Genomic DNA, 18067 nt, shown 5'->3' with positions numbered 1-18067 from the left:
CCCTACCCCCCCCCCAGTACCCCAGAATGTGACTGTATTCGGAGATGGAGCCTTGGAAGAGGTGATTAAGTTAAAATGCGGTCATTGGGACGGGTCCGAATCCAACATGACTGGCGTCCTTGTTAGAAGAGGAAATTTGGGTTCGAAGAGAGAGAGAGACACCAGGAGTGCTGGTGTGCAGAGGAAAGACCACATGAGGACACGGGGAGAAGGTGGCATCTTCAAACTGAAGACAGAAGCCTTGGGAGAAACTGAACCGGCCGATGCCCCGCTTCCTGACTTCCAGCCTCCAGAACTGTGAGAAAATAAATTTCTGTTGTTTCAGCTTCCTCAGTCTGTGGCACTTTCTTACGGCTGCTTGAGCAGATTAGCCCAAAGGCTCTCTTTAATGCCTCTCCGTGTGCATTTCCCCCCACTCCCACCCCTACCAGGGGGCGCCCCAAACAGTGTGGTTCCTTTGGATAAGGCTGGCCTGAGCATTCGTTCATCATTCGGTGTTGACTGCACCTGTCCCGTGCCTGGGCCAGTCTGGGCGTGAGGCTCGCAGCAGTGGCCGCTGCCAAGCCTCTGTTATCCTGGAGTTTCCAGATCTTCTCCCGTCTCCTCTCCCGGCTCCAAGAGGATCCGCGCTTCCGGCTTCCTCCCCAGGTGAGCTACTGCAAACATCTACCAGGGAAAAAGGGGGAAGAGGTGGCATCCAAAGTAAATCCAATGACCCAGATCATGATTTATAAATGGATCCAAATGTTTGTTTGTTCTTGCTTTCACAAAGAAGCTTCTCTTGTCGATGGCCTTGCTGAACATGGGCGTGCAAGGCAGAGTCGCTGAGGTGGATTATGGTTACGCCTCGTCTCGTAGGGAGAGCAGTTCAGAGCATCGAGCTCAGCCGGTCTGGAGGCTGGCCGGCTCTGACAACGCTCCAAGCTATTAATTTCCTTGTGGGTGTTTGTGTGTGTTCAGAAACCACCCGGATTCAGAGAAGGGCTGGGATCCTCCCAGCACAGGTGAGGACCGCTTCCCCTCTTGGTGGGAAGACTGAATGGCCGAGGTGTGGGTCAGCCTCTCGGGCCAACGGCAGCACACACCCCCCGGCCCCAGCTTCCCAGGTCCTTTAAGCTACCGGGAGTCAGAAAGAACTAGCTTCACCGCGAAGCCCAGCCGTGACTCATCTCATCTCCCCAACTTCGCTCTCCAAATGTGCTCTCTGGGCTTTCTCAGGCAAGCCCGAATGGCTCATTGCAGATGCCCATCATTAACGTGCCTTTCACGCCTCTTAATTCCCCCCAGAGCTTTCACAATCATCGCCAACCCAAGCAGGGTATTCTTCCCAGAGAAAGACATTCATCACAACCGAACCCAACCTCCCATCTCCAGTGCGGGGAATTACTTCAATTGCCAATGGGAAGAAGGAGCCAACAGGTATCTTTAAAGAGGCTCTATCCACTGGAGGATCGAAAAGAAAATATCCCCTTTGAGCATTTAGTCACACACATCAAAGGAAACAACACTTTCAATCTTCATTTGCATCGTACAAGCATTAGATGTGGTCCAGTTACACTGAGCTCCGCATGAAAAGGCAGAAGTGCCAGTACTTTCCAAGCCTTGACGGAGACAGAGAGAAAATGCAGCCAGGCAAATAATATATCACCCTGCCAAGGCATTTTCCATTTTTAAAAGGACAGAACAATTTTACATTATTTCTGGAGCCTCTTTGCAGCAAATATCCCTTGACATTCAGCTAGCACCCTGGCTGGTCCCTGTTCCCAGTCCGCTGCTCCTCTGTGCTGGGGACCGCATTGTGCCTTTTGGTCTGGGAGCTCCAGACGTGAGCAAGGCAAGTGGCCAGGGGTTTGGAGCCCGGGCAGACTGAGGCTGGCTCTGCGGAAGGGGAAGGGGAAGACGTCACCCTGGTGGAAAGAACGTGACGTTTCAGGTCACCCAGAGACGCTGGATGGAGAACCCACATGCCGGCCGCAGAGCTGCCAGGATGGAAACGCGAGGCAGGATTGGGGTTCTTCGGAGATAAAACAATGAAGTGCCCTTGCACTTGACGGGAAGGCCTTTCGGGGAAGCGGAAAACGGCCACCAGTTCTAGAATAATTAGCACCAAATGACTTCTAGTTAGGGTGACAAATGAATGCGCTTCCCCGATCTGGAGAAGCGGAATTGGGCTGTTAGGTAGAATTTTCCAAATCGTTCTTTCTGAGGTGCTCCCGGCTCCCTCCGGGCCAAGTACGAGGTCTCTTGTCAGAGGGCGAACTGTGGGTTTTATTGTTTCGAGTCCTCGGCCCCAGATGGTCTGAAAAATCTCGGGGTGCTGAATGATTAAGTCCAACCTGCCCTCAAAAACGTCAGCGGGCCAAAGGAAACAGCCCAACACGGAGGCAGAAGAACAAATCGACTTTATCTGTGAGTGATTATGTTTGACAAGATGAAAAAAGGGAGAAACCTTTTGTCACAGTGGAAAATTGTACTTTGAGAAATCTTTGCCCAAGTCTTAAGACTCTGCTTTCCGTAGTTCGAATTAGAACGGGAATAATCCCAGCCCCCTTTCTCTCCCAAATAAAGAGCAGAGAAACAACACTTCATTTTTATACATTTACTACAGCGGAGTTTTAGAAATCAGATCAGGAGTTCTCAGTCTACTCCAGCCAGCACTTCCATTAACTAGCAAATTCTCTTTCGAGAAACCTATTTTTGAATTGCTATTTACTACTAAAAGTTTAATTTTTCCTTTAAGTATTTGTCACACATGCAGTCAAATTCTTTGTGGGTGGGATAACAAGGCAGATGGGATTCCTCTCCAATAAGAAGGAAGAGCCAATTTTCACTCAGAAAGGGCGAAAAGATCAGGACTGTTAGAATCATTCTTCTGATTTCACATTTTTCTTGTACCCGCAGCATCACAGTCTGCTTAGAATTGGAAAGAAGGCTTCGCAGGCAGGGAAACAAACTGTTTTGACTCAATCAATGACTCAAATTTGACTGCTTACATTTTTTTCCTTCACTAATTAAAAACAAAATTAACCTTCTTTTTAAAAAACCCCGAACTCTTTTTTTCTATCTTACACAATCTTCTTTCTGGTATCCGTGAGACTAACTCTCTTAGTTCCCACAAGTCTTTGCTCAAATGTCGATTTCTTTCTTCTTTTTAAATTTATTTAAGTAATCTCTATGTCCAACATGGGGCTTGAACCCACAACCCTGAGATCAAGAGACTCATGCTCTTCCAACTGAGCCAGCCAGGCGCCACCCCTCCCCCTCCCCACAGCCCCTAGTGTCAATTTCTTAATGATGTCTTCCCCAATGGTTTCTATTTGTCAGCACCACGCTCTAACCTGCTGAGCTAACTGGCGTTGGACCTGACCATTTCTATTTGAAACTACATCCCTTTTGACCTGTTTCTGATCCCTTTTGACCTGTTGCACGTTTTATTTTTCCCATAACGCTTATGGAGTTCCCACATCTTATAGATTTTCTTTATTATGTTTATTGCCTTCACTTGAAGGTGAGCACCAAGAGAGCAGAAATCCGTGTTTTTTGTTCAGAGATGTACTTCCATTGCACAGAGCAGTACCTGTCACTTAGTAGGATGCTCAATAAATATTGAATCCCTGTATCAGAGAAAATTGTCCAAGATTTGGAAAGGAGCAAGCCTGTGCATTCAGCAAAGTGTTGGGCATTGCCTGGAGGAAACTCTGGGAGGATGTGATTCTATCAGAATGAACACCTCTAACTGCCTTTCTGTGGACGGGGTAGAAGCAGAACGCTCAGAGGAATGCAGATGGTTCTTGCTGGTGGACGCAACTGCGTTCTGCCCTATGGAAAGGAGGACCCCACATGGGGAACTTTATTGCCCCAAAAGATACACACCACTTTTGCATCTTCTAGCAAGCATTCTTGCTTGTGTATAAATATGCCTCTGTTCTTCAAATTCTCCTTCCAGCTGGGGTCAATATCTTACTGGTTCCCTCGTAATCTAAAGAGCTCAAGACCGTTCTTGACACAGACTCACTTTATATTTGTGTGGGACTCATGATTTTTATAAGCTTTTTGAAAATTATGAGTGAGTAAAAAGGTGAATTATACTCCCTGCCCTAGGGAACCTTAGCTAGTCCCGTGGTTTTAGACACCGTGGAAGGCTGATTTCTCTCTGATTTGTATCTCCAGCCACAACTTCTCTGTGCCCTGCATGCACCTATCCTTGTTGCCTTCTTGATGTCTCCACTTGGCTCTCTGACAGGCATTTCAGAATTATCATCCTAAATGGGATTCTGGATGTCTCACTGAAACGTGCTTCTCCTCAGTCTTTAAGGGGCAACACTTACCAACTCCATTGCTGAGGTCGATATCCTAGGAGTCTAACCATGGCCCCAACTGTGGTTGCTTTGGCACGCGGCAGCTCAGACAGTTGAGTAGTTGTGATAGATCACAAATATTCAAAGCTGAAATATTTACTAACTTGTCCTTTACTGAAAAAAATTTGCTAATCCTTGGACTGAATAATGGCCACCAAAGATATCAGGTCATAATCCCTGGAACCTATAAATGTTACCTTGTTTGGAAAAAGGGTCTTTGCCAACGTGATTAAGTTAAGGATCTTGACACAGGCGAGATGGTCCTGGATTATGTGGGTGGTCTGTAAATGCTGTCAGAAGTGTTCTTGTAAAAGAGAAGCAGAGAGAGATTCTCTGTGTCTCTGTCTCTCTGCCTGCTTGTCTTCCCGTCTGTCTCTCTTACACATACACAGACACACATACACACATGCGAGAACAATATGAAGACGGAGCAGAGTTTTGAAGATGCTGGCCTGGAAGATTGGAGAGATGTGGCCAGCAGCCAATGCTGACGGCCACTGGAATCTGGAAGAGGAAGGGAATGGATTTTCCCTAGAGCCTCCAGAGGGAGCACAGCCCTGCCAACACCCTAATTTTGGCCCAGTGAAATGGATTTTGGACTTCTGGCCTGCAGAATTGTGAGAGAATAAGTTTCTGTTGTTTTCAGTCACTAGGGTGACTTGTTACAGCAGCCACAGGAACCTAATACACTTGTTTGAGCCACCATCGGATCCTGACTGCCATCATCTCCTGGCGAGCCTCTGGGCTTTCTCTCTTACCCTCTTGCAGTCTGTTTTCCACCTCATGTCCCAGTGATTTTCTGAAAACACCACTGAGATATACTCCCAGCTCAACACCCACCATCGACTTTCTAGGACCTTGGAATAAAATCTAAAGATTTCACCATGGATTCAAAGTTCTATGGGATCTGGCCTTAGAGTCCTCTTTGGATTCATGTCCCATACTCTTCCCGAATGGCCTCATCGTAGCTCCTCCCACACACCAAGTGCGTATTTGCCTCAGGTCTTTTGCACCTTCTGCTTCCTCCGCCTAGAATGTCCTTCTACCCCTGCCCATAACTGCATGGCTCCCTCTCAGGCTTCAGAGACCCCGCCCTATCTAAAATAGCACCCTCAACGCCCCACCCTCTTATCCTACCTCATTTTTCTTCAAGCATTGATCATTTTTTTTTAAAGATTTTATTCATTTCATTTGACAGACAGAGATCACAAGTAGGCAGAGAGGCAGGCAGAGAGAGAGAGGAGGAAGCAGGCTCCCTGCCGAGCAGAGAGCCCAATGCGGGGCTCGATCCCAGGACCCTGGGATCATGACCTGAGCCGAAAGCAGAGGCTTTAACCCACTGAGCCACCCAGGAGCCCCAAGCATTGATCATTTTCTAACCTTCAATTATATGTTTCTTTATCATCCGTCTTTTCTACTTCCATGCCAGTTCCATGAAGGTAGGCATTTTTTTCTGTTTTGTTCACGGCTGTATCCCCAGCACCAAGAACCAGGGCCTGGTACACCGTAGGCACCTGAAAAATATTTGTTGGGTGAATGCATGTGAAAAAGATTGAAACCATATCAAAAGAAGAGGAAGCCTTACTTATGTTTTCTGCTTTAGGCTCAAAGGAAACTGTAGGTTTCTTTTATCTTTCTAGAAACCTATTCTATATGTGTTAGAATATCTAAATGGGCAACAGGGCTTAGATCTGTGTACCTCTGAGAGTAGTATACATCTGTGTCCGGTGACTTTATTCCCGTTCGACAGTTAAGCTGGAGAAACTTACATAACAGCACTTGGTGACAGACACCCCCATCTTTTTAATGGCTGTGTAATATCCCACAGCTTCATACTTAAAGAAAAATAAAATACTCACTTCATTTGAAACATGGAGAACTTAATGACAGATAGATGCTGTGGCCAGTCCACGCTGTGTTTCCGGGCTCCAGTGGATGGCAGTGGTATGGTTTTTCTCCGGTGTTCCTGGGTGCCCATCAGAGACCATGGTACTGATACCTAGCTCAGCTGCTTTCTCCTTCAGGTGTTTTGACAGGTTATTTTACTTTCAACGACTAAATAAAGTCTCCTTGGAAGACTGAGAGTCAAAATAAATTGCATCGGAGAATGCTGATGCTGATAGGAAAACAAAGAAAAGAGAACTCAGGAGCCTTTTGGATGCTCTGTTCAGCCTTCAGTGGTGGCCAGGTGGTGATGAGCAAACTTCCCATTTCTATTTCCCTCCTGGAACCATCCAAACAGATAAGGAATGTGCAAGCAGGGGGCTTGCGTGGTAGACACTAAGGGCATTTGCCTCTCCCTCGGATCAGACTGCTTGCTGCCCGCAAGTCCTTGCTCTCTGGGGAGTTTGGGAACCCTACTAATGTCTCTCTGGGTCCCAGGAAGCAGAGCTAGTGTCCTGGTCTCCTAAATCTGTTAGCTTCAGGAGTCATACCTCACTTTGCATACGTGCCCGTCTGAACCAGCCAAACCTATCTCTTTAAACTTTTCCCTCTTTTAAAAAAAGAAGGCATTTCTTTGGTACCAAGTTCAAATTCAATAATAATAATAATAATAAAAGACTGATTAGGCTATAATACCAGAAGGCTCAAGAGGGAGGGAAGAAAATTTAGTTTCAATTAATTATTTTAAGATTTAAAAAATGTTTTTAAGGGCGCCTGGGTAGCTCAGTTGGTTGGGCGACTGCTTTCGGCTCAGGTCATGATCCTGGAGTCCCGGGATCGAGTCCCGCATCGGGCTCCCAGCTCCATGGGGAGTCTGCTTCTCTCTCTGACCTTCTCCTCGCTCATACTCTCTCTCACTGTCTCTCTCTCAAATAAATAAATAAAATATTAAAAAAAAAAACTTAAAAAAAAAATGTTTTTAAAAAGATTTCATTTATTTATTTGATAGAGAGATAGAGAGCACAAGTAGGCAGAGAGGCAGGCAGAGGGAGAGGGAGAAGCAGGCTCCTTGCTGAGCAGGGAGCCCCATATGGGACTCGATCCCAGGACCTTGGGATGATGACCTGAGCTGAAGGCAGCCGCTTAACCGGCTGAGCCACCCAGGTACCCCTTAAGATTTTATTTTCAAGTAATCTCTATACCCAATGTGGGGCTCAAACTTACAACCCCGAGACCAAGGGTCACATACTCTATAAACTGAGCCAGTCAGGCACTCCACGACTTTAGTTTTAAAGGGAAAGTCCAGAAAAAACTGGATTGATTTTTTAAGTTAGGCATGAAGCTGAGATACATCCTGTCAAAGGCATCCAGCTTTAACTCCCAAGGAGGGTCCATGGAAAGCAGGTGCCCTCAGGTCTGTTTCATGTAATAGCCAGTCAATGTAGAAAGGTTTTACGATTAAAACAGTTGTTTAAACATCTCTTGAAATCCATTACATTTCCAGTGAGCTGAAATGCAGCCCTACTAGCTCTGAAGGTCTCAGTATGTGTAGACTCTCCGACAAGTCCGTGCTCTTGCTCCCTGAGAGTATACCCTGGAGAAGACAACGGCCGAGATGCTGTGTATAGAGGCAGGTGGGGCGCGAAGAGGAGGAAAGAGGAAGGAGGGTTTGCAGGCTTGGGAATATGGGATATCTAGGGAAAGGTTGGTTCTAACAAAGCTTACAAGTTTTCTTTTTTTTTTAAAGATTTTTTTTTTTTTTTATATGACAGAGAGAGAGGTCACAAGTAGGCAGAGAGGCAGGCAGAGAGGCGGTGGGGGGGGGAAGCAGGCTCCCCGCTGAGCAGAGAGCCTGATGCGGGGCTCGATCCCAGGACCCCTAGATCATGACCTGAGCCAAAGGCAGAGGCTTAACCCACTGAGCCACCCAGGCACCCCAAAGCTTACAAGTTTTCATCATGTTTTATCTTATAAAGGCAAGGCGGACATGGGATCTCCTGTATTATTTCTTAAAACTGCATGAGAATTTACAGTGATCTTGAAATTAAAAAATTAAAGAAAAGAACAAGAGGAGAAACTTTGTTTTGAAAATAGAACTTTGGGACAGTATTATTTTTAACCATGCAGCTTTTAACAAGGCGCAGGCAGAGGAACTCCTTTCTTTCTTGTCCTGTGTTGGGAAAGAGTGAGCAGGAGCCTTTACGCCTCTGAAAGAGCTCAGTGCGTGCTTTTCTCTGCCAACTAGCTAACATGGAGTCTCAGTAACTTCTGGTTTAAGGAGGCAAGTCTTAGCACTCTTATTATCTTCATCAACTGCAATGATAAGCAAGCACTTTAATTACTGCAGAACGCTGACCAGGAAAGAATAGGCTTTTACAATTATTTTTGAGGCGAAAAGTAACAATTTAATATTTACCTGTCCCTGGACAGTAGCATTCTTTCCTTGAAGAACACTGGGACCAAAATGGGCCAGGATTCAGAGGGTTAGGGTGTCCAGCATATTTTCTGACTCTTCCCCTTCCTAAATGGGCTCATTTAGCCAGTTTCTAAGTGGTGCTTCCCATACTGTAAATGCTCACATGTTGGAAACAAGCAAAGACAAACACCTGTTGTTACGGTCTGAATATTTCTGTGCACCCCCTGCCCCCGGCCAAATTTGTAGGCTGGAGTCTTACATCCCAGGTGGTGGTATTAGGAGGTGGGGCTGTGGGGAGATGAGATGGGATGAAGTTGTGAAGGTGGGGCCCTGTGATAGGGTTAGTGCCCTTTTAGGAGTCATGAGAGAGCTTGCTTAGCCTCTCTGCTTTCCACAGTGGGAGGAGGTACGGTGATCTCAGACTTCTAAACTGTGGGAAGTTAATTTCTGTTGTTAGAAGCCACCAGTTGCCGGTACCTGGTTGTAGGAGCTTGAAGTGACCGAGACACCAGCACAGCCAACCGGCCACACCCCACCCCTAACATCAGCCACACCCCACCCCTAACATCTCATACTCTGGGTTAGCAGTTCTCAAACCATTTATTTCAGGATCCCTTTACTCTTAAACATTATTAACGACCCCAAAGAACTATTACTTTATTTTATTTTTGTAAAGATTTTATTTACTGATTTGAGAGAGAGAGAGAGAGAGCATAGAGGGAGAAGCAGACTTCCTGATGAGCAGAGAGCCTGACGCAGGGCTCGATCCTAGGACCCCGAGATCATAACTTGAGTTGAAGGTGGACACTTAATCGACTGGGCCACCCAGGCACTGCCCCCCAAAGAACTTTTATATCTGATATGTTTATTTTTATTAAATATTTATTGATTCATTTTAGAGAGAAAGAGCGTGAGGGGGGCAGAGGGACAGGGAGAGAGAGAATCTTGGGCAGACTTGGCACGGAGCAAGCACAGAGCCCCATGTGGGGCTTGATTTTAGGACCCAGATCACAACCTCAGCTGAAACCAAGAGAGTTGGGACCTTAACTGACCTTGCCACCCAGACTCCCTGTGATATGTTTATTTATAGCTTATGTACTATGTAGAAATTTAAATAATATTTGAGTTCATTTAAAAATAATAAACGACTACATATTAACATACTTTTTTTTTAATAAAATGAAATTTTCCAAAACAAAAAAGTTAAGTGATGAGAGTGGCATTGTTTTACCGTCCTGGAGTCTCTTTAATACCTCACTTAATAGAAGACAGCTGGATTCTCTGATCTGCTCCTGCTCTTAGTCTGTTTTGATGTCATACATTATGTGGCCTCTGGAAAACTTCACTGTACATGCGTGAGGGGCTGATACAGTTATTAGGAAGACAGTTTTGACCTTGTAGATCCAGTGTAAGAGTCTTGAGGATTCCCCCACCTCCCCAGGTTTCCAGGCTGCACTTTGAGAACTGCCATTTCTGTTCGAGTCTAGGGTTGCTTCCCATAGGTGCTTTCCACTGCGACACTCCTCCTTCTTTGAAGTTCTGGTGATATTCATGAGCTCTGTGTCCCCATGGCACCTTGACCTGCGACCTCCTGTGATTGTTTGTCAACCCCTGCTAGGCTGTGGGCCCAGTGGAGGGAGACACTCGACTTTATTCACCTTTATATCCTCAGGAAAGAACACAGTGGCCTCCATTAGGCATCGAATAAATTCACATTTTAGTCTAAATACATGTTTTAATTTTAAAAGCTATATATTTACTGGGGCGCCTAGATGGCTCAGTTGTTAAGCATCTGCCTTCGGCTCAGGTCATGATCCCAGTGTCTGGAATCGAGCCCCGGGGCCTGGCATCGGGCTCCCTGCTCGGTGGGAAGCCTGCTTCTCCCTCTCCCACTCCCCCTGCTTGTGCTCCCTCTCTCGCTGTGTCTCTGTCAAATAAATAAACAAAATCTTAAAAAAAAAAAGCTGTATAGTTATGACTATATTATAGAAAATAGGGATAGTAGAAAACAAAACTCCCCATCAGCCAAATATTATATCTTGGGTGTATTTTGTATCGGTCTTTTTACAAAATACAGTTTTTTGGAGCTAGTACCATATCATATATAATAAGTGAACATCATAATTTTGAATAATTTTTCCCCCTCAGGTAGCAATGGTTAAGTTTTTCTTTTTGATGTCTGTGACTGCATATCCATCCCGTGGCCCTAACCCAAGGTCCTAAGTAAATATCCAACATTAGCACGCTTAGGATGCTTCCAGATCGTTGTTGTAATAAATATAGTGATCCTGTGAGTACCTTCACACATACAGCTTTTTGGGCATTTAGTGTTATTTCCTTACAATAGATTCCCAGAAGTAAGATTACTGGGTCAAAAGATGCAGACGTTTTTTATGGCTTTTAATACCTACAGTAAAATTGCTTTTCAAAAGGGTTATACTAATTTTCAATGCCACCAGCGCTTTCAGGAACGTTTCACTACCCCAATCGTCAACATAGGCACTATTAAGAATGTCGATCAATAAAGTATTGTACCCTAGTTGTCAAAATTTTGCATTTTTTGAGGCTCATGAAATGAAAGTTTGTTGAAGAGCGAGTGTCTAATACAAAACATTCTTTTGGGACATCTTTATTTCTGGAAAACTTGAGATTTGGGTACTTGTGAACACTAGAAAAAGAACGCATGTTGTTAGGACCGGCACAGAATTCACTTTGACATTCAGATCTTAACGCCCAAATTCTCTAACGGGGACCTTGCGCTGATTCTGCACAGCGGAGGGATGCGACGTTCCCACTGCCAACCACACAAGACGCACCCAGAAGGGCTGGAGTTCTGCTTCTGCAACTTTTCTCCCCCCTCGAACTTGGAGGTGTCTGCCCTCTCCTTTGTTTCTAGGCACCGCCTGCCCACGTGCGCCAGTGCTGAATTTCTCCGGCCCGAGGCCTCTCCCTCCCGGCCACCTCGCGCGGCTCCAGGCTGCTCTGTGCACCCAGCGCCGGAGCGCGGGGCGGACTCGGACTTGCAGGGCAGCCGCGGCGGCGCGTCCGTCCCCCGCAGGAGGCTCCCGACCTCTTCCAGGTGGGCCTCCCCGCGGCGAGCGTGCGGCGGGCGCCCGCAGCTTCGCGGGGAAGAGCCCCGACCGTGCGCCCGGGACGGAAAGAGACTCGGCCTGTGTCGCTCTCCGGGCCGGCGCTGCTCCGAGATCGCCTCCGGCGGCCTCATCCTGGGACAGGCACTTATGAGTCATCCGCTCTGCGGGTCACATGGCCAACGTGACCAAAATAAAGTTTCAGTATTTTAAGCCGCTAGAAAAGGGGACAACGGAGCACACCGGAGGCGGGCAGCGGAAGGCGGGCACCGGCGGGCACGGGCGGGCCGGGCACCCGCGCGAGGGGCCGCGGCGGCGCGGGCGCCCGGGGTGGGGGGCGGGGCGCCGGGGCCGGGGTGGGGGGGGGAGGGGGGAAGGGGAGGGGCCTGGAGAGACGCGCCCCTCCCCCACGGCCGGCAGCGACGCCCGGACTCCCGGGCCGGCCGGCTCCTAGCACGGCGCCCGGCCGACCTCCGCCCCGAAGACCCGGGCCCCGCTGCCGGCGGGCGGCGGCAGGCCGAGGGATTCCGGAGATCCCGCCGCATCCTCCACTGCCACAGGGACCCCACGCGCTGACAGCGGCTTCCCCGGGAACGTCCTTCAGCCCCGGGAGCACGCGGGAAAAGCCCCAGCGCGCCAATGAGCGAGCGCCTTCCTCCTGACGGTCACGCTCGGGGGCGGGGCTTCCCTTCGCCGCTCCCGAGTTCCGGGAACCCCCTTTGATTGGTCTGGACGGCCTGGGAAACACTGTAGTAACGCCCAATCAAAGCGCCACGTCTCGGCCTCGAGGAAATATTCCGTGTCGGCTCTGTCCTAACTGGGCAGTTCTTTCCGGCTCTGGCCACTGGGAAGCTTTGTTTAGGTCTGGAAGGCGGGCTTTCCTGGGAGTGGGTGGGGAGGGGGCGTTGATTCTTGACCAATCCTTTCATTCCGTTGGGTGGTGACCAGCCAATGGGCCGGGCGGATAGGACGCTCCTCCCGGAGAGTAGTGAGACCCCTGGTGCGGGGCGATTGGTGGCGGGCACTATGAGTGGCAGCCGCAGGGCCCAACAGGCGCAGTGCGTGGGCCGCGGGGCGGGGCCAGGGCGGGTGCGCGGCGGCGGCGGGGTGGCTGGGCCGGCGGCGGCGGCGGTACGAGGCGCGCGCTCGGGGTCCCGGTCGCGAGGAGGAGGAGGATGTGGCGCGCGGAGGGGAAATGGCTGCCGAAAACAAGCCGGAAGGTAAGAGCCGGCGCGAGAGGGGCTGGGGACGGCGCGGCGGGCGGCGGGACCCGGCCCTGCCGGACATCCCGGGCATCGGCGGCGCCGGGCGGGAGCGCGGGGGCGCGGCGGCGGCGGCGGCGGGCGGGCGGGCGCCCCGGGCCGGGGAGGGGGCGGTGGGTGGGGGAGCGGAGCGCGGCCGGGTCCTGAGGTGACTCGCCGGGCGGCGGAGCGCGGCGCCGCACACCCCCACCCGGGGGCGGGCTGGGGCCGGAGGGGCGGGGGGCCGGCGGGCGGGGGCCGGGCCCAGCGAGGAGGAGGAGCCGGCGGAGGGAGGGCCGGCGCCTCCCCCACCCGGACCGGGCATCCCCGCCGCTCCCGGGCCCGGCGCGGCCCCCGCCCCCCGAGCCGGGCCCGGTGGGGGCCGCGGGGCGGAAAGTTTATCCGCCTCAGGCCCCTCCGGCCCCGCGCCCCGCTGCCCCGGGCCGGTCCCCGTCGGGGGCACGGTCGGCGCTCAGCCCCGCCGCCGGTGGCTCTCGGGTGGCAGGGCCAGGCGGACTCCGTCCAGCATCACCCTGGAGCCCCATGGGCGCCTCCCAGAGCCGGCGGGGGTCCCCGTGCTTCTCCCCGCCAGGGGGACCCCCTCCTGAGCGTCCCCGGGCAGAAGGGCCTCGTGTGACCCCTCCCCCTTCCCTGCCTGGGAAGGGGGCCTGCGCAGCATCCCCGCCCCTAGCAGCCGTTCCCATGCTACTCCTGCCCTTGCACCCCTCACAGCCAGGAGGGTGGGGTCTCCGTTTCTATGGCAAGTGAGGCTCTCCATACTCCCTTGCCCTTTACCTTCTGTGACCCTGATCCTTCTTTGGCAGAGGGGTCTGTCTCAGCCTCCTGTCTTCTGTGCAATCTTTTGGGGCCTCCGCACACCGTCTACTGACCCTTTAGCCAGGACAAGGGGACTCGGGCTCCCCCTGTTCTTATCTCACCCAGAGGGTAGTGGGGGCCTGTGCAGCCCTGAAGTCCTTTCTAAATAGGAAAGCAGATACTTCTCACAGATTAGGCATACTCTCTGCACACTTTCCCGGGTTAGGGTGAGCTCATTTCCTGAATACCCTTTGAGTTGCCCTCTTTTTCTTAGGGGAGAAAGTGGACATTCTAGTGCTCCTTTCCCCATTTGGCTAGCTCCCCTAACATGTTCTCTGTCCTCAGAGTTTCTTGTCTGGGTGAGGCTAGGGGCCCTGACCGGATGTAGGGCAGAGCTTCCATTGTGCCTAGTACTCCGGTAAGAGGGGGATACGGTGGTCACCCGAGGGTCTGTTTTTGCTTCCATTTCACTCTTGCCTCCGAGGTAGGGACAGCGTTCACCAGTTGACGTTTCCCCACCAAGAATGTGGTCTTGTGCCCTTGTTTTTTGGTGTTCCCATCACTGTCTTCTGTGCAGTAAGAACCTGACTTTGTACATCCTGCATTCAAGAGTTTTTGAACCTTCCCTGGAAATAAACTTCCCATTTCTTTTTTAAGAGAACCCATATCCTCCTTATGGCTTCTGTTTCCCAGTCAGCCATATTTAGTGAGCCTGTTACCTTGACTTTTTCTGATTTTCTTAAATTGTATTCATGTTGGCTGGGTAAGAAGAAGCCATATGCCTTTCCATCTAGAAAAGGGAGTGTAGACACTCATGTCGCCCACGTGCCGTTCGGGAAGGGGTTGCTAGTGTGCTTCTTGTTGTACTAGAACCTTCCTTTGGCCTCGTGTTGTCTCTCATGGGATCTGAACATTTCTTTTTTTTTTTTTTAAATCTTGTAGCTTTCAGGTGAAGGGAAAATTTGGGTGCTTTCTATTTTTTTTTTTGCTGCTCTGGTTCTCTTTTGGCGAAAAACACGATGCCATGCATTTGTTTGTGTATATACACATGTAGGTATGCATTAAAAGACAAAGTCACATCTGTCACTTACACACCGTAAGTTGGAAGGGTTACACGGCTAGCTCTGCGTTCTGCATGTACGTAGGGACCTTGACGTGTACCAGTATGAATATATATTACTGTTGTTGGTAACTCTTCAGGTTTAGAAGAATCAGAAAACTCATTGATAAATGGCCAATTTTTACCACTCTCTCATTTGTCATTTGTACTGTACTGAATAAGCAGAATGACATCCTGAACGTTCACCAAGTCCCCGAATACAAGAAGTGCACAGCCTTGCTGATGCACACCCAAACTTAGGCATTCTGAATTCAGGGGCAGCATTCTCTGCTTGATTTTTCGTAGGGTGAAAAGTTCTCATCTTGATGTCTTTACTGCTGGGTATGGGAAAGAGGTTTCATGTATTTGGGGCATCCATAGGAGGGGATGAGAATATGTGTTTCTGTGACAGAACTAGGAATGAGCAGCCATAAACATGGCACTGTTTTATTTTGGCCATTTAAATAATTGAGAGAGGTTGTACACATTAGGAAAAGGGACCTTTGGGAAGGCCTGTGACACTTGAAGGGTGGGAGGGGCTGATGTCCAGGTTTGTCTTGAATATCACAGTTTGCAGGTTTGGCTCTGGGGCAGGGCCATGATGGAGCCTCCTGTAGGGCCCCACTCCCTTCACTGAGCTTGGAATGGCTGCTCGCTGCTGTCACTCAGCAGCAAAAAGTCTTACTTTTTGTCAGGCTGAGTGTGGAGTCTCATCCTCCCCAACGAGCTCGTCAGACTGAGCATTTGGACCATTAAGCATTTTTGGAGCAAGGAATCTCTCCACCTGGAGTACCAAGGAAGGGAGGCAAGGGGATTTGGAGAATTGGTCAGCATTAGGCTTTGACTTGAGACTTTGCCCTTCAGGTAATATGGAGTTACCCAGTGGGCATAAAACCCACTGCCCCAAAGTAGCACTTTTAAGCTCGATTTCCCTTTTTCCTAAGTTTTTATACTGTTGTTATTGTGTCTGTATCTATACTCAGCTTGATGGAATTGTGTATTTTTAGGGTATGGTATTAATGACCTTTGGAAGAAGAGAGTTGAGTACCTGCTGTAGATGTTGGGGTGTTCGTGAGAGTGAGTGTTCACATCTCACTTCCCATCGTGGATCCTTTCCTGTCCTTCTGCCTACCGCCGACTGCCTCTCTGGGTCTCCTCTGCTAATCAGGTGTTCTGCACAGCGGGCAGTGGGAGGACAATGTAAGGGTTACGGGAACACACTTGAGGTTAGTGTGTAAAGTTGGACTCTTTGAGTTAAATGTGGTTGTGCTTTCCGTGTCATTCGCCCCATTGGTTACGGGAAATCAGCTTTTCCCTCTTCCTCTTCCATTGCACGCTGTTCTCTGGGCGTTAGGCCTGCCAGATGGGTTCTCTTAAGGACTTTTCTTTCTTACATCTTTTTGTTAGAACATCACTCTCTCCTCCACCTCCAGCTTTTCGGACAAGGTTGGGTGACTTATGGGACCTCTCTTCCCTTGTCTTCTTGAAGACTTGACTTCTCCTGCTCCTAAATGTTGGGTTTCTCTGTCTCACCGGTTAGCGGATTCCTGGTGTTGACATGCGCACAGCCGCCTCTACTCAAGGTCAGGTTGGTTTGGAGTTTCCTTTCCGAAAGGGTAGGGCTGCTCTTGTTCTCCGAGACGTATTTATACATCTTGCTTACCCATGTGTTTCCATTTCTTTAGTGTTTAGGCTTCGCCTCTGAAGTAGCCTGTTCAGTGTCAGGTGGCCTTATTTTAGTTCTCTTTTTGTGCTAGATGTAGCACATGTGCCTGGTGGGATTACTGTTTTTCTGACTGCTTCTGAGGTAGCCCATCTTGTGGTTTAACTTTTTTTTTTTTTTTTTAACCACTCTGTCATTGCTGCGGGCCGTTCTTCATTTCCCACTTCCCAACATTCAGGAAAATACCTCATTGTGTGCAGTTGTCCCGATTTCCTTCTGGGAAAAGCAATAGAAGGTGATTCTCATATTCTCTTTCTTTCTCCTCGTAGTTGTGTCTTTTGCCTCCTTTGGGAGACCTTTGAATTTGTCCTTCTGGAGAGAAGCCATCTTGGCCCCCGTATTCCATCACTGGGCGCATTCATTCTGGAGACGGTCGCTGAGCGTCTGTTCTGTGCAGGGACCTGTGGTGGTGATGTGACTGCTTGAGGTCTCTCAGGGTGGATGACTTTTCAGTGTCTCTTGTGCTTGTCTTTTCATATATTCTTTTAAGGAATTCTTTTCTGAACTTTAATTGTTTGGATTGTAATCTTACAAAAATATACTCGAGTGGTGTACTATCCCACTGAACTCTTACCCTCCCTGTAGGACTGGGGGTGTTGGAGTGGGTGGGAGGCAGCGTGAGAGGCATTTAACAGCTTTCCCTCAGACTATGTGTAGGGTGTTTTAGAAAAAAGTAAGGTCAGTCTTCTTTTAAAATGGCTAGGCTTAACTTTTAGGTCACTTAGATACACGGTTGGTTGGAATGCTTGTTTAACATTTGAACAGCAGCATACCAGGTATTGTATGGAACGTGCTAGGTATTGTGTAGAACATAAAATGAAATGCATCCTTTATAGGAGGAAGGGGTAGAAAAATAATTTCCTCCTAGGACGAACTGGTATGTTTCATATCCTCAGATAGTAAGAACTGTATGAGATGCTGTTACATTTTTGCTGCCAAGTGTTATATCTAAATTTATGCCTAATTGCAGTGACCATTCTTAGGCTAGGTATCTGATATAAATTATGACAGCTTTTGTTTATTATGTGACTTCTAATACTTTATGCTTTCTTTAGTAGTACTTTTATTTGTGTCTTGTCTTTCGGGGGGAGTAAATTGCCTCTGATTATTTCTGGATGTAGGTTTGGTATGTGGAATGATGACAATAGTAATAAAAAATTAACCTGAAATGCACTTTTTTTCATTCTATATTAAATCGGATTTCCCCTCCACAATGTTTGTAGAAACCAGTTCTAGTATTTCACGTTTAAGAACTCTCGTTTAGGGTTGTTACAGTATGTGGCTTGGCAGTGTCCTTTATTCATGTGAATATATGACTGAAGGTTTTTTTTGTGGTGACAGGTGATGTTTGTTTCCATTATAACAGATCATTTTCTAAAATGTTCTGTATCTTCTAGAATCACTTATCCTGCCTGTTTTTGATGTTCCAGATGACCTAAGT

At 48.8% G+C, this 18067-nt stretch overlaps 1 protein-coding gene and 1 non-coding gene across 3 annotated transcripts in view; one reads left to right on the top strand and one right to left on the bottom strand.

Moving 5' to 3' along the window:
- Nucleotides 1-3175: 3175 nt before the first annotated feature.
- TRNAK-CUU (transfer RNA lysine (anticodon CUU)) lies at nucleotides 3176-3248 on the bottom strand. Its single transcript has one exon. It is a non-coding gene; the product is annotated as a tRNA-Lys (tRNA).
- Nucleotides 3249-12835: 9587 nt separating this feature from the next.
- CAMTA1 (calmodulin binding transcription activator 1) overlaps nucleotides 12836-18067 on the top strand; it is an 826942-nt gene continuing 821710 nt past the window's right edge. For both annotated transcript variants that reach the window (XM_047724082.1, XM_047724081.1), the window contains exon 1: nucleotides 12836-12967. In XM_047724082.1, coding sequence (XP_047580038.1) covers nucleotides 12943-12967 — 25 coding nt within the window. In that variant the 5' untranslated portion in view covers nucleotides 12836-12942. The remainder of the gene's footprint in view (nucleotides 12968-18067) is intronic.

This window comes from Lutra lutra, chromosome 4 (assembly GCF_902655055.1).
Source record: "Lutra lutra chromosome 4, mLutLut1.2, whole genome shotgun sequence".
Taxonomy (NCBI): domain Eukaryota; kingdom Metazoa; phylum Chordata; class Mammalia; order Carnivora; family Mustelidae; genus Lutra; species Lutra lutra.
This window is presented reverse-complemented; position numbering and strand designations above follow the sequence as displayed.